General features: G+C 45.8%; 2 protein-coding genes across 6 annotated transcripts in view; one reads left to right on the forward strand and one right to left on the reverse strand.

Annotated features, from left to right (window-relative positions):
* The window catches only part of LOC103663827 (cytochrome b-c1 complex subunit 8), a 3654-nt gene extending 2974 nt beyond the window's left edge, over positions 1–680 (reverse strand). The window contains exons 1-2 of the mRNA XM_040622460.1: positions 533–680; positions 219–386 (exon numbers count right to left, since the gene is read on the reverse strand). Of these exons, the coding sequence (XP_040478394.1) occupies positions 219–372 (154 nt within the window). The 5' untranslated portion in view covers positions 373–386; positions 533–680. The remainder of the gene's footprint in view (positions 1–218; positions 387–532) is intronic.
* The window catches only part of GDF9 (growth differentiation factor 9), a 7900-nt gene extending 1493 nt beyond the window's left edge, over positions 1–6407 (forward strand). The window contains exons 1-3 of one of the 5 annotated variants that reach the window (XM_040622459.1): positions 740–1076; positions 2861–3056; positions 4198–6406. In XM_040622459.1, coding sequence (XP_040478393.1) covers positions 2924–3056; positions 4198–5162 — 1098 coding nt within the window. In that variant the 5' untranslated portion in view covers positions 740–1076; positions 2861–2923 and the 3' untranslated portion in view covers positions 5163–6406. Of the gene's footprint in view, positions 1–739; positions 1482–1896; positions 3057–4197 lie in introns of those variants that run through there. The other 4 variants (XM_040622457.1, XM_040622458.1, XM_008691626.2 and 1 more) reach the window with 4 other exon arrangements.
* The last annotated feature ends 7692 nt before the right edge of the window (positions 6408–14099 follow it).

Below are 14099 nucleotides of genomic sequence, written 5' to 3' on the forward strand. Positions count from 1 at the left end.
AGGGAGACGCTGGAATCACACAAGTGACCTTGGGCTGGTCGTTGGTGACTCAGTTTGCTCCTCTGCAAGATGGGGAGGACACACTAGTGCAAGGGCTTTCAGGACACTGAAACATGAGAAAACGTGTGCGTGGCAAGTAGGGGGGGCTCACTGAGGGGGCCCGCTGTGACTCAGTGTCTGACGGGAGTCCAGCCCCCCAACCGGGCCAAGGCACTCACGGGGCACGACGCGAAGGACGCACGCCCGCATGCGGCGCAGCACGTTGGGGATGCCCTTGCTGAAGTAGTGCGGGAAGGCGCGCTGCTCGAACGGCGACAAGCTGTAGGTGATCACATGCCGCATCCGGGTCAGATTGCCAAACTCGCGGCCCATGGTCGCGGCGGCGCCTGCAAGAGCCAGGGTGGACGGGCGCTTGCCTCAGGCCCGGGCGCGCCGCCCGCGACCCAAGACGCCCTCCCCGGACCTCCTCATCCCTCCCGGCCCAGGCGGCGCCCCCACCCTCCCACGGACCCCCAAGACCGCGCGACCGGACCTTACTCCCGCGCGGGGGTCACCTCGCCCTCCACAGTTGCGGGAACGACCGGCCTCCGTCCGTCACTTCCGCTAGGTTTGGAAGCCCGTCCCGGAGGCCGTGAAGTCACTTCCGGGGAATACCATTTTCCGGCCGTTTCCAGGGGGAGGTGTCGTTGCTCCCCCTTCTGCAGAGAAATGCCCTGGTCGCGGGGCGGCGGGGTGTCGTAGCCCGTGAGTGGGCGGGGCCAAGCGCGGGACTCGGCGTACGGAGCTGGCTTTGGGGCACGGGGGCGCCCCGCGAGGCCCTCACGCAACCCCCCAGCCTTCTGCCCTGCGGTGGAACCGCAGGAAGCGGCCGGGCCCGAGTGGCGCAGAGAGGCGTAGAGAAAGGGGCCAGCCGGCGTCGAGGGCGCGTTGGCCGGGCCCTGAGGACCTGTGCGTCCCGCTCCTGTGGAGAGCGCCCTGAGGCCGGAGGAGGGGCCGCTGCACGCGGCCGTCTGCGCTCTGGCCCAAGCGCTAAAGGGGCTCGGTTCTTTCCAGAACATCAGCGACCCCAGTACCAGGTTCGGGGACGTGCATCTGCGGCTTCTCTCGGACGCCGCGGTCCGAGAATCCACTGGCGGGGCTTAGACTTTCCCCCGGTAGAATAAAAACGTTTCCTCACGTTGCGCCCCAGGAGTCCCCAAGGAATGGGCAAACCGTTGATAACCGGCCGTGGGCGGCGGTAGGAGGGACGAGGCTACCTCCACAGCCGCCGGCTTGCCGCCACCTCCCACCCAGGTCTGGCCGGGGGCGGGCTGCGGGGCGCGGAGGTGCTGCCGCCCACGCTTCTCCACGGCCCCGGGGGCCTTCTTGGCGTTTCCGCAAGCGCTTTCCCGGAAGGATGCTGCTGGCCTGGCCTTTCTGCCTGCTGCAGAGCGTCTGTAAATGTTTTGTTCTTGGCGTTGCCGGCCATATGTGATGTTGGAGTAAGCTGTCATTCAACAGTTGGCGTGTGTTTTATGGAACCCTGCCTCCTAGACAGGGGCCAGGGAGTCTTGGCAGGCAATGAACTTAAAATTTGCAAACATACCTCAGTTTCATCAACCTAGGCAGTGCACTGACTGCTTCTGAATCTTGTACCATGAGTGTGGGTTGACTTCCTTCCAGCATAGTCTCCTCACGGGTGCGCCGGATATGCCCTCGTTACAGCTTTTCATGGTGCACCTTTGTCTCGTTTTCCTAAAGCATCATCTCTAGCCTTGTCTCAGCTCCAGGAACATTAAGTCCTTATCCCAAGAACAAAAACACCCTAGCAAATTAAAATAAAAATAAAAATTAATTTTTAACCCCCCAAAACCAAACATCTCTAAACCTTTCAACCAAAATATATATAGATGAATGTGCAGACCAAAGTAAAGGATCAAGATATTATATTTAAAAATGAGTCAAGGTTAAAGGCGATATCCTTTTTAAAGCATATTTCAGTATTCCAAGTATATATTCTATAAGAAGCTCCCTGAGAACTGGGCAACCCAACAGTTCTCTGCTCTCTGGAATTTCAATGCCAGTTGTGACTTTTTCTCACTCTCCAAATCAACATGCAGTAAGTAATTATTCTAAGCACCTGGAAGCGGGAGCGGTGATGAGGATGAAGGGAGAGGAAGAGTGAATCCAATATATTGCATACCAACAGATCTTCCCATCATCATGAATAGCTTTCCCACTTGCTTTGGAAGTTTCAGCGAGCACCTAAGGAACATTTTAAGAATCTTAACCTCAAAAAATGGGTGGTTTTAAGATCATTTCTCAATTCTCTTGGCCTTTCAGTTTGCATAACTAGTCTATTGGCATAACAAAAACTTAAGAGCTTTAAAATAAATGCCTCTTTAAAAGGGAGAGGTGGGGGAAGGGAGAGGAAAGCTACATAACCAGATACATCCATATCTAATGAGCATAGATTGGATACATAGGACGTTATCAGCAGTTTGATGCACAGCTGATAAAAATTATCTTCAGCTTGGCATCCTTGAGGTCTGATTACAGAAGTGACCCTTGCCTACCCACACACCTAAAATTTATTTAAGAGACCGACCTAGGCTCTTCCTGGCTTTTAGCAAGAAGACGGGTAGGGGGGAAATGTATCCTCTGCTAGTTCTGTCAGGCCATGGAGCTTCTCAGCAACTTCTTCCTTTGGTTTTTCTGCTTTTCCTGGCTGTGTTTTCCTATTAGCTTTGGAACTCAGGCTTCTAGAGGAGAAACTCAGATTGCAGCTGGTGCTGAGTTGGAACCTGAGGCTGAGCCTTGGTCCCTGCTGCAGCCTCTAGATGGAAGAGACAGACCTGGCTTCCTTTCTCCTTTTTTCAAGGTTCTGTATGATGGGCGAGGTGGCACCCCTAGGCTGCAGCCAGACTCCAGAGCTTTGCGGTACATGAAGAGGCTCTATAAGGTATATGCTACCAAGGAGGGGATCCCTAAATCCAACAGAAGTCCTCTCTACAACACTGTTCGGCTCTTCACATCCTGTGCTCAGCACAAGCAGGCTCCCGGGGACCCGGCAACAGGTGTGTAGGAGCAGACTGGTTAATGGGTGGTGGGGAGATGATAGACTTGTCTGTGTTTCAGTTACAGAATGGAGCTGGGCCTTTCTCCTTGGATTACTTTTTATTTTGCATGATACTCAGTATCGACATTGAAACAAATCTGGTACTTGACCTTACTGTTTCTTTCTAATGCCCTCATGGATTAACGTTGGCTCCTATGGTAGAACTTTAGAGCTAGAAGAGGCTTAATGGCTCTAAAGACTGAGCAGAGTGTTGCTGGAGGTCAGCATCTTGTCCAAGGTCACAAAATCAAGACTGGAAACCAGGTATTTTGACCTCTGTCTGCTTATTGTTCCCATTTTATCCGTGCTCACCTGGAAATGTGTCTAAAATGTCTCCTAGCTACTGGTGTATTGTGTAAAATAGGAAGTTTTCCCCTTGTTTGTTGCTTTCTGTGAGAGGAAAGCTGAAGACAGTATTTAGATTAGTAGACCCTCCCAGGAACAAAGTGTTAGTTACCAATCTGACCCAGCACCTTGGAGTCCTATGTGTGTCAGAGAAAGGAGTGGTCCTTTAAAAAAAAAAACCTAGATTCACTAGCTCATGACCAAAACCATTTTAACCCAATGGGTCAGCTGTGGCTGTTTAAAGCCCTCCCCTCTTCCTTGAGGTCTTATTTTATTAGAGTGGTTTTAAAGCTATTTATCAATCTGAAGTGTTCCAAATTAGACTATAAAGTTCTTTGATTCTGTTCTTTTGGGCTTAGAAGTCTTAACAAGGCTGGTAAGTGTGTTTATTAGTTATCTCTCTAGAGACTCAGAGAAAAATAGGATTTACTAGCTTCTTCTATGTTTGGAACCAATTACTGACACTGGGAAACTAGAGATTGGGAAATGTAATGATTCTGTGTTGTTTTATTCACCACTGAAGCTGTTCTGAATTTCTGATGATAAAATAGCCACTTGTAGCCGCTGGCAGTTAGCGACAGTTTCTATCCCCAGTATTTTCTCTAAAACCAACCCCTCCCCGCCTTTTTAAGGCTGGAGGAAGTGGGGAAAGAGAAGGGAGATAACACATTACCAAGGACAAATGCCTTGATTTGACTCGCTATTATGTTTCTGGATGAAAGCACTACCGGTGGGTTGGTTGTTTTTCTTCTCAGGATCTGCTCCATCAGTGGACCTGCTCTTTAACCTGGACCATGTTACTGCCGTTGAAAACTTACTGAAGTCAGTCTTGCTCTACACTTTCAGCAACTCCATTTCTTTTCCCTCTGCTGCTCAATGTGTGTGCACCCTGGTGATCAAACAGCCAGAGTTTTCTAGCAGGACGCCCCAGAGAGCTCCATCCTCATATACCTTTAACACAGAGTTTGAATTTAAAAAGAAATACAAATGGTTTGAGGTTGATGTGACCACTCCTCTTCGGCCGCTAATGGCCTCCCACCAGAGAAGTATTCACATGTCTGTAAACTTCACCTGCACGAGAGACCAGCGGCAGGATCCTCCAGCGCAGGACAGGCCATTTAACGTGACTCTTCCGGGGCCCCCCTCACTGCTTTTGTATCTGAACGACACAAGCGCTCAGGCTTATCACAGGTGGTATTCCCTTCGCAATCAGCGGAGGACTTCACTGAGCACCGACCACAACAGAGGTCCGTCTGCCTGCCCCAAGGGAGAAGGGTCGGCTGAGGGTGTAAGATCTTCCCGTCACCGGAGGGGTCAGGAGACCGTCAGCTTGGCATTGAACAAGCCACTGGTTCCAGCTTCTTTGAACCTGAGTGAATACTTCAAACAGTTTCTTTTTCCCCAACACGAGTGCGAGCTCCATGACTACAGGCTTAGCTTCAGCCAGCTCAAGTGGGACAACTGGATCGTGGCGCCGCACAGATACAACCCTCGATACTGTAAAGGCGACTGTCCCAGGGCGGTTGGACATCGGTATGGCTCCCCAGTTCACACCATGGTGCAGAACATCATCCATGAGAAGCTCGACTCCTCGGTGCCCAGACCATCGTGTGTACCCGCTAAATACAGCCCTCTCAGTGTGTTGACCATTGAGCCGGATGGCTCAATCGCTTACAAAGAATATGAAGACATGATCGCCACTAAGTGCACCTGCCGTTAACGGAGGAGTCTCTGAACTAAAACCTTGAGCCTCTTCAGCGAAGGAAATACCGTGTGCCTCTCCGGGCCTTCCAGGGAGAGCTCTGTCGAAGGGCTGTACTGCGGTATGTTGTGTATGGGGGAGCCCGTGTGGATGAGCCCATTCTGTGGCAGCCATCGGTGTAAAGTGGTAACATCTGCCTTGATTTTCAGATGTCCATGAAATTATTTCGGAGGGCTTTAGGTTTTTTTTCCCTGAGCCATTTTTTTTTTCTTTTCATTGGAGTCTTGTTTTTGATGTAAAAAACCTAAACCTAAATCTTGGATGGAATTGCGGCTCTAAATAGTTCAGAGTGCTATAGTTTTATTTAATGGAAGAATAAATCCCTCTCAGTGGCATAAATTTACCGTGTGTGTGGTTTGTTGTTTTTTGGGGGGTTTTTTTTTTTTTGGTGGTTTTTTGTTTTGGTTTGGTTTTGGGTTTTTTTTTTGTTTTTGTTTGTTTTTTTTTAGGATGGTTTTTAAATGGTCTTAGGGGAGGGAGAAGTAGTATAATCTCTAAGCTAGTCTTGGCTTAACTTTTTAGTTATGAAGTTAGCTTTTCTACCTAAACCCTGATGAAGGACAGCTACAAGGACTGGAAGCACGTGTGTGTCTGTGTCTGTTCTATTAGTGTGATGGGTGCACCTCATGCTAATTCAGCTCTCCGGGTGGCATGTGTAAATAGGGTGACTTCACCTCAAACAATATAACATTTGTCCCATTTACTTAACGGAAATTGCCTTGCAGATTTTTACAAGAAAATGCAACGTTCAAGATTTTTAGAATGTTTTCGCCTTTATGTATTGAAAACCTCTGACCCTATGGAAGGAAGTCAGGGAACATTTTTTCCTCTTTTCATTTTTGTTTGTTTTTGCAGATTTCCCTCAGCTCCCATCACGCCGTCCCCACAAATTTTTTCCAGGTGGATTTGGGAGTGTTGCCATTAAATGAACCTGGCAGTGATTAAGTTACATTACAGAACGGGCCTGGTTTGGCTATAAGGGCTTACATGTGAGTTTTCAATAAATCCTACCTTGGGAGAGCCCTAGAGGTACAGTTAGGACTAACGTAGTGATGCCTGTTTCAGCGTTTCTAACACCCTAATCTACAAACCAGAGTAACTCCTAAATGCAAAATGTACTTTTCATTTTATTTTCTTCAAGGTTTTTTTTACTTATTTACATCTTCATCCAACGTGGGGCTTGAACTCAGAACTGCAAGATCTAGAGTTGGTAGCTCTTCCAAATGAGCCAGCCAGACACCCCGTACTCCTCATTTTTTTCCCCCTTTTAAAGATTTTATTTCTTTGACAGAGGGAGCACAGGCAGGGGGAACCTCAGGGAGAGGGAGAAGCAGGCTCCCAGCTGAGCAGGGAGTCTGATGCAGGGCTCAGTCCCAGGACCCTGGGATCATGATCCTAGCTGAAGGCAGCCGCCTAACGGACAGAGCCACCCAGATGCCCCTCCTCATTCTTGTAAATCATCTTTTCTTAGTGGTGAGTGCTTAGTGTCTAAGGAAGCCAGCTGGGATTTTGATGGGGATTGTTTTGAATCTGTAGATGAGTTTGGGGAGTATTGGCGTTTTAGCAATGTTAAATCTTGTAATCCATGGCATGGGATGTTTTTCCTTAGATTGAAGTCTTCTTTCATTGCTCCCAACAATGTTCTGTACTTTTCGAGTATAAGTTTTGCATTTCTTATTGTTAAATTCTAAGTATTTTATTCTTGATGTGATTGAGAGTAGAATTCTTAATTTCCTTTTGAGTTGTTTCCTGGTGTGGTGCTATCTTGCATACAGGTCACAAGCCTGCACATACTGACAAAAATGCTCTTTTAGCCACTCAAAAACATTTTTAAGAAAAATGAGCCTGGAGGTGTGTGGGTGGCTCAGTCGGTTAAGCATCTGCCTTCAGGTCATGATCCCGGGGTCCTGGGATGGAGCCGCACATCGGGCTCCCTGCTCAGCAGAGAGTCTGCTTCTCCCTATCCCTCTGCCCCCCTGCTGTCCCCCACTTGTGCTTGTGCTTTCTCTCTCTCAAATAAAAATCATAAAAAAAAAAAGGAAAAATAAAACTAACAAAGGGAGAAGTTTTAGATGGCCCAGTTTCCAAGTAACTTTGCCATCTTACTATCTAACCTGAAGGAGTCCTTTTTCTGTTGTAAATGAGGCTGCCAGTCTAAGAGATGGTGTTTCAAGGGTTTTGTCTTGTCTTCTGTCATTCTTCAGGGTAAAAAAATAACTGGCCTGGAAAGGGCATGAGTAACCATGGCGATGTGCAATTGAACTTACTTGAAGGTAAGTCTGCCTTAAAGATGGCTGTTTTCAAATGGACCACATGAAATACGTATCCAGTTGAAGTATTCCTCATGATTCCAACTAAACTGAAATTCTTTCCCCGAAGACGGGAATTTGTTTTACTTTTTTCATGGCCTAGTTCTGTGGTTGAGTATAGATATGGTCAGCAATCTGAAGGTTTAGAAAAGAAAAGGAGTTGTTCTGATGGAAGTTAAGTATTAGGGTCAATGCCATAATTAGGGACAGAAAAAGAGTTCATTCTTACAGGTGACTTCTAAAGTTGATGACGCGTAGTATTTAGATCCTGCAGTTGTGTAGTGACAGGATGAAGAACTGTAAGTTTGGTGTCCCTGTGACTTTGTTTTCTTTTTTTTTAAACTTGCTAATCTAGTCTCTTCATTCATAGGACAGCGTCAATATTAAGGGATGATAAATCTGCTAAATTTAAGCTTCAAAGATTCTTTTCTGCACAACCGAGGAGGATATACTAGTCTCCCAACGGCCTCCTCCCAATGAAACCTGTTTTTCTTTGGTTGCTCTTAGAAAAGCTGCCACTTTAGAAAAGAGAAAGGACAACGGTGATTGAAATCTGGAAATTCAAGGATGAGGCTACATGTGCCTTAAAGTGATGCATTCAGCTTTGGTATTTAGTTCAGATGAGATAGGAGGTCACGTAATGGGATGGGTGCTTTAGTACGCCAGGGAACAATGGCGCAGGTCAAGAGCTGGTTTTACCTTCAGCTCTGAGTTTCTTGCTCCTTATCTGTTTAAATCAGCTCCCGTGTTAAACTGAATACTTGGTGTATTGAACCAAGCAGGTTCAAGGGCAGCAGCCACCGGACTTGGTTGAGAGCTCAGTTTGGACGGTCTGTGGGGAAATGTGGGGTCAAGGAGGAAGTGTTCATGGTTACGTGAGTGATAAAAGAAAAATGCTCAGAACTTTACCAAAATTTTAAGTAACCAATTTTAATTTGTAACTTTAGGATTGTAAGTTATAAAATGACAAGTGAAATTAAAATACTTAAGATACTCTTCTAGGGGATGTTAGTCCCCCAAAACCTTTCTTAATATGTCATTGGCTGAATGGATTGATAATGGATAAAACAGAATGCTTTTCTATTTTATAATGTTCTCTAAATAGAAGGAAAAAATCAACACAACCAGGAGATTCAGACACTTCAACCTTGACCAGAATTGATAAGTAGGTACTTTTTGTGTGTATAATTACTTCCTGATGCAGTTGTCCTTCCCAAAGCACAAATCTACGAGTTAGTGTTTGGAAAGGGCCCTAATATGTTAGACCAGGGCTGTTTCAGTAATTAAAAAATAGGATTTTTTAAGTGGTCTGACAGTATTTCTTTGTCCTACTTCGGTGTGTAATGCAATTTCTATGGAACAATTGAGTAATATATGTGGGTAAGGGTCAACTGCATTTTGGGCATTTTATTGCTTAAGTGCTATGTGAACAGTTTAGAGTCAGTGTCTTTCCCTGTTAGAATGCTATGACAGGCAGTGTTAGGAGTTCACAGCTGGTGCCTCGGTCATTTTGGCTTTCTCAGAAATAATTAGCTCACTGAATAAATATTTATTGAACACTGACTATGGGCCAGGTGCTGCTCTGTGTGGTTAAGAACGGAGTCTGATGTTCTCAGCTGCAGGAAAATATATCACTTACCGGAAACAGAGACTTCCTTTATTACTCTGAATTCCAAGAGAGAGCTTTTGTCACCACAGAATATTCATTGGAGGAATACAGTTTGGGGTGGTACTACATAAGCAGGCTGAATGAATAGTATCTTTAGAATTTTTTAAAATAAACTATTTTAAGGTGATTGGAGATTAAAATGCAATAGTAAGAAATACGAGAGATCATTTTTATCTTCTGTCCAGTTTTTGCAGTGATAATACCTTGAGAAACTAGCACACTACCACAATTAGGATATTGTCATTGATGGAATAGATTTTTTTTTTTTTTTACATTAAAAACTACTTGGTCAAGGAAATGTTCATCCTAACATCAATAGTTTTGATAGATTCTAGAGTTTTGTTAAGTTAATATTTTGATATTATTTAATGGTTTAATATTTTTTTTCATCTCCTGCCATTTCACCCCTACCCTTAAAACTTTGAGCCCTTTAAACTATAGTTTTATTAATTCAGTAAGTACCTATTGGGTGTACACCACACGTTACTCTTTTTTTTTTTTTTTTTTTTTTAAAGACTTTATGTATTCGACAGAGACAGCCAGTGAGAGAGGGAACACAAGCAGGGGGAGTGGGAGAGGAAGAAGAGGGCTCCCAGTGGAGCAGGGAGCCCAATGCGGGGCTTAATCCCAGGACTCTGGGATCAGGCCCTGAGCCGAAGGCAGACACTTAATGACTGAGCCACCCAGGCGCCCCCACATGTTACTCTTCTAAGCAGTGTCATAGTGGGAAATAAGATGAACATGGTACTTGTTCTCACGGAGCTTTCTATCAGTGGGGTGAGACGGACAATATACAAATACCATGAGCAGCCATATCCAGGAGCTTCTAGGCAGAACAGAGGTGAGAATGAACTTGGGTTCTGAGAAGAGAAAGAACTGGGTGTGACTGGCAAATAGGAAAGGAGGAGGAAGGCATGGAGAGCCAAGTGGAGTAGGAGGACATGCAATGGAAGTAGACAGACCAGGTAGATACAAGACCTTGTTAGGCCAGCACCAGGGGACTGGCTAGGAAGACATGGAGAATGTTAAACCAGTTTCCAGAAATGGTTCTATTCATTTTTTTCCCTTAAATATCACTCTAAATATTACTTGTAGAGTTGTTTGGCAGAAACTAGTCTGGGGGCACCTGGGTGGCTCAGTCCGTTAAGCGTCTGCCTTCGGCCCAGGTCATGATCTCTGGGATTGAGCCCCGAGTCAGACTTGCTGCTCAGCAGGGAGTCTGCTTCTCTCCTCCCTCCCCCCAAATAAAATCTTAAAACTAGTCTGAAGCCTGAAGACCCTCGGGGCTTTAGAGGGCTGTTGTCAGGGTCCAGGGGAGAGATGGTGCTGACTTGCATTATCGCAGTGGAGATGGGATGGAGAGAGGTGAAGAACTTGGCATGTATTTTCGTTGCTCCTTGGTTTTGTTACTTGGCAAATCTCTCTGCGGTTGTAGGATGGCAACCTTTTAGAGAAGAAACTCCGGTCCCTGTGGTGAAACGAAAGGATAAAACTTCCGCCATTCCTTGGCTTCATATTCCCATCCATATGAGCTGCATCTGAATTATAATTTTTCTTTTTTCTTTTTGCAAATTTCTTAGTTTTATTTGGGGGCTCCTGGGTGGCTCGGTTGCTTAAGTGTCTGCCTGGGGCTCAGGTCATCATCTCAGGGTCCTGGGATGGAGCCCCAGGTCCGGCTCCCTGGTCAGTGGGGAGTCCCCTGTCCCTCTGCCCCCCCCAAATGTGCATGCATGTGCCTGTGCTCGCGCTCTCTCAAATAAAATGTTTAAAAAGAAAATATTTTTTAAAGTTTTGTTATGGTCTTGCCTTTCATGTTAGAGGGTTTCTAAAAAATCTTTTGTTGCGCATCTTTAAGTATATGGCCCCAGAAAGCTGTGGGAATGTCTGCATGAGACGGCCAGAGGTGTTCATTAACAGGCTCTTGGGTTTGAGGCTCCTAACAGTTTCTACAGGTTTCTGCACAAAAGAATTACTGTATCTTTTGATGGGAGGAAGATGGGGCAAAATACAGACTGAGAGGTTGGTGGTTTTAGACCCCAGCAGTGCAAGAGGCTATGAGCTTTTACCTTGTTATCCCATATGGGGGCTTATTCCCAATCTCCCCCAGACCTGGGGCTGGCTGCTCTGGAGACTCTTTGATTCCATACTTCCACAGAATTAACCCTCATTCTCCTCTTTTGGGGCAGAGTTGGTCACCTAGCTGCTTGGAATGGGGGAGTGTACATTTGTCTAATTGTTGTATCTACAGACTGTGTCGATACCCACTTAGAGCCCTAGCTGGCACCACTGCCTTCCATGGCACATGGCCTCGTCATCTCCCGAGATTTCCCAGGCTTCTGTGTGCTCCTCAGGTGGCTTCTTACTGATAACCCCACCCACAGCAGGTTTAGGTTTCCTTTTTCATGAGCTCTGCTCACACTTAAGGCCAATTTCCACCTCCCAAAAATTGATTCACACTCCTCTGCTAAACTCTCCTCACCTATTCTTTGCCTTTAGGGGGGTGTATATGATAATCACTTGTTCTGATGGCAGTGGGAGGGAGTAGAGATGAAGGCGTGCAGTCAGTGCTTCACCTCAAGAAGAGATCCTTCTTCAATTCCCATGTGAAGTCCTTCTTCAAACATCTGCTTAGAGAAAATGGATTAGAAAAGTCTAAGGGGCACCTGGGCGGCTTACTCGGTTAAGCGTCTGCCTTCAGCTCAGGTCATGATCCCAGGGTCTTGGGTTCGAGCCCTGCATAAGGCTCCCTACTCAGCAGGGGAGTCTGCTTCTCCCTCTCCTTCTGCCCCTCCTCTTCTGTCCCTCCTCTGTCTCTTGTTTTCTCTCTCAAATAAAATCTTAGGGGAAAAAAAGCAAACTGTAATCCCTTTGTGATCTGCAAATAACTTTCTATATGTTCTGCTTGACGGCTTCCTTAACCTTCTCCACCTCCTCCTTGAGGCGACGTCAGGTCAGTTTTAGGTAAGGACAGTAGACATACTTCTAAGGCAGGAGACCATCTAATATTTGGACTGCATGCCCTATTTAAGATTTAAAAAAAGTACCTCCTTAGATAGTGTTAAACAGTGATACCAGCCTACTTGCCAATAAGCAATTGGAAGTTTTGCCTCATTGTAGAAAAGCTGAGTTCAGTTGTACCTTTAAATAGGGGAAAACAGTTTAAGTCAAAATAAAGGTTAATGTGCCCAACTTCCATTGCGTCATTCGCCAGGAAATTTTGTGCTGTAAACTTAGCCAATTATTGCATGGTTGGAGAAGAAAATCATCAGGATCACACGTTGTCATTGTGTCCGTGCCCTTGACCATTGTCACTTTGTGAAATACTTAAAAGGGCTAAAAAGCCGGCTTGTGGAGAGGAAGGAATCTTGGTGATGGACTAAGCTGATGGCACGCAGGGAGTTTTCGCTGGAACCAAAACGTTCACAGCTTCATCTTTTTCAGCTCTTTCTCCAACGACACTACCTGCAAGTGGGGGCCAAAAGCATCCCCAGCAGAGCAGCACTCTGTTTATTACCATTCATTGAGATCCTACTGGAGAGAGCCATGGTAGGCCCAGGGAGGAGAAGAATGAAAACCATGAGCCCTGGAATCACCCTGGCTATACCTTGGGGCAATTGAGCTAACATCTCTGAACCCACTTTCCTCATCAGTGAAATGGAGATAGTCATAGTGCCTATTTCATACGGTTGTTGGGAGGATGCAATGAGTTAATTCATGTAAAGAGCTGAGAACGGTGTCCAGCAAACAGATTCTCGTCCATGCTGCTTTTATTAGTACTGTAACTGAGATGCTCCGAAGCTGCGCTGTCCTAGTCGTTAGCCACGTGTGACTGCTGAGCGTTGGAGATAGGACTAATCACAGTGGAAACGAGCTGTGAAGGTAACCTGCACAGCAGCTCTGAAAAGCCTTCGTATGACAAAATGTGATCAATGTAACATTTAGGTATTTTACGCGTTGAAGTGATAGCTTTTTGACATACAGGATTTGGATATATTAAGGATGTATATGTATTATAAAAATTAGTCTCAATTTTTTTTTAAAACGAGGCTATTAGATAATTTAAAACTGCATGTGTGGCTCATATTGTGTTTCTATCGGACAGCAAACAATCTCTTCCTTATAGGATTTCACCGTGAACTCCATACGGACATTGCCTCCCAAGGTAGAGCTCATGACACTTTTAAAGTACACCCATTATATGTTTATTACCTAGTCTGATACATTGCCCTCCCATTACGCAGTAGCTTTCTCTTGAACGTTTATACTCAAGTATACTTCTTTCCCACTCCTGAACGGCCCAGCCATGGTGGAATCACTGATGGTAAGAGATGGATCCCAGCTCTCACTGGTGAAAACAGTCACAGTTTGAGGAGAGAAGCACGGATTGAGATACACGTGAAACCTGCTTTAATTTTCGGCAGCTACATTTGGAGTGCGGTTCTTGGTCCGATCATCTGCCCCATCCGAGTCAAAGGAATTGATGTACCGTAGAAGTCTGCCTACCAGGAGCGAACAGGATCTGCTCTGCCAGAGTTCTTTTTCTTGCATGAAGCTACACCCACAAAGTGGAGAACTGCCATGCAGACCCACATGCGCTGTCAGGATGGGAGATGCTGTGACTTGACAGGTCCTGAGAATAACTTGGTTGTTCTAACAATTTCATCAAGTCAGATCAAAGTTGACGAACGCGTATGGTTATGCTGTATACTTGTGAGCAGACTCCTTTGGTATTACTGCTAAAGATTCTTTTTAAAATAATGAGTACATTTTAATTGACCCTCAATAGTAACTTTTCAAAGTCATATGAGCTCCATGCATGTGAATATTAGAACTTGTAGCCCACAGATGCAACCCAGGTGATCCCAGGTGTAAGATGCGTTTAGGTCTCTGGGCAGATCTCTGCTCTGAACTAGTGGG

The sequence above is a fragment of the Ursus maritimus genome, unplaced genomic scaffold, assembly GCF_017311325.1.
Source record: "Ursus maritimus isolate PB19 unplaced genomic scaffold, ASM1731132v1 scaffold_5, whole genome shotgun sequence".
Classification (NCBI taxonomy): domain Eukaryota; kingdom Metazoa; phylum Chordata; class Mammalia; order Carnivora; family Ursidae; genus Ursus; species Ursus maritimus.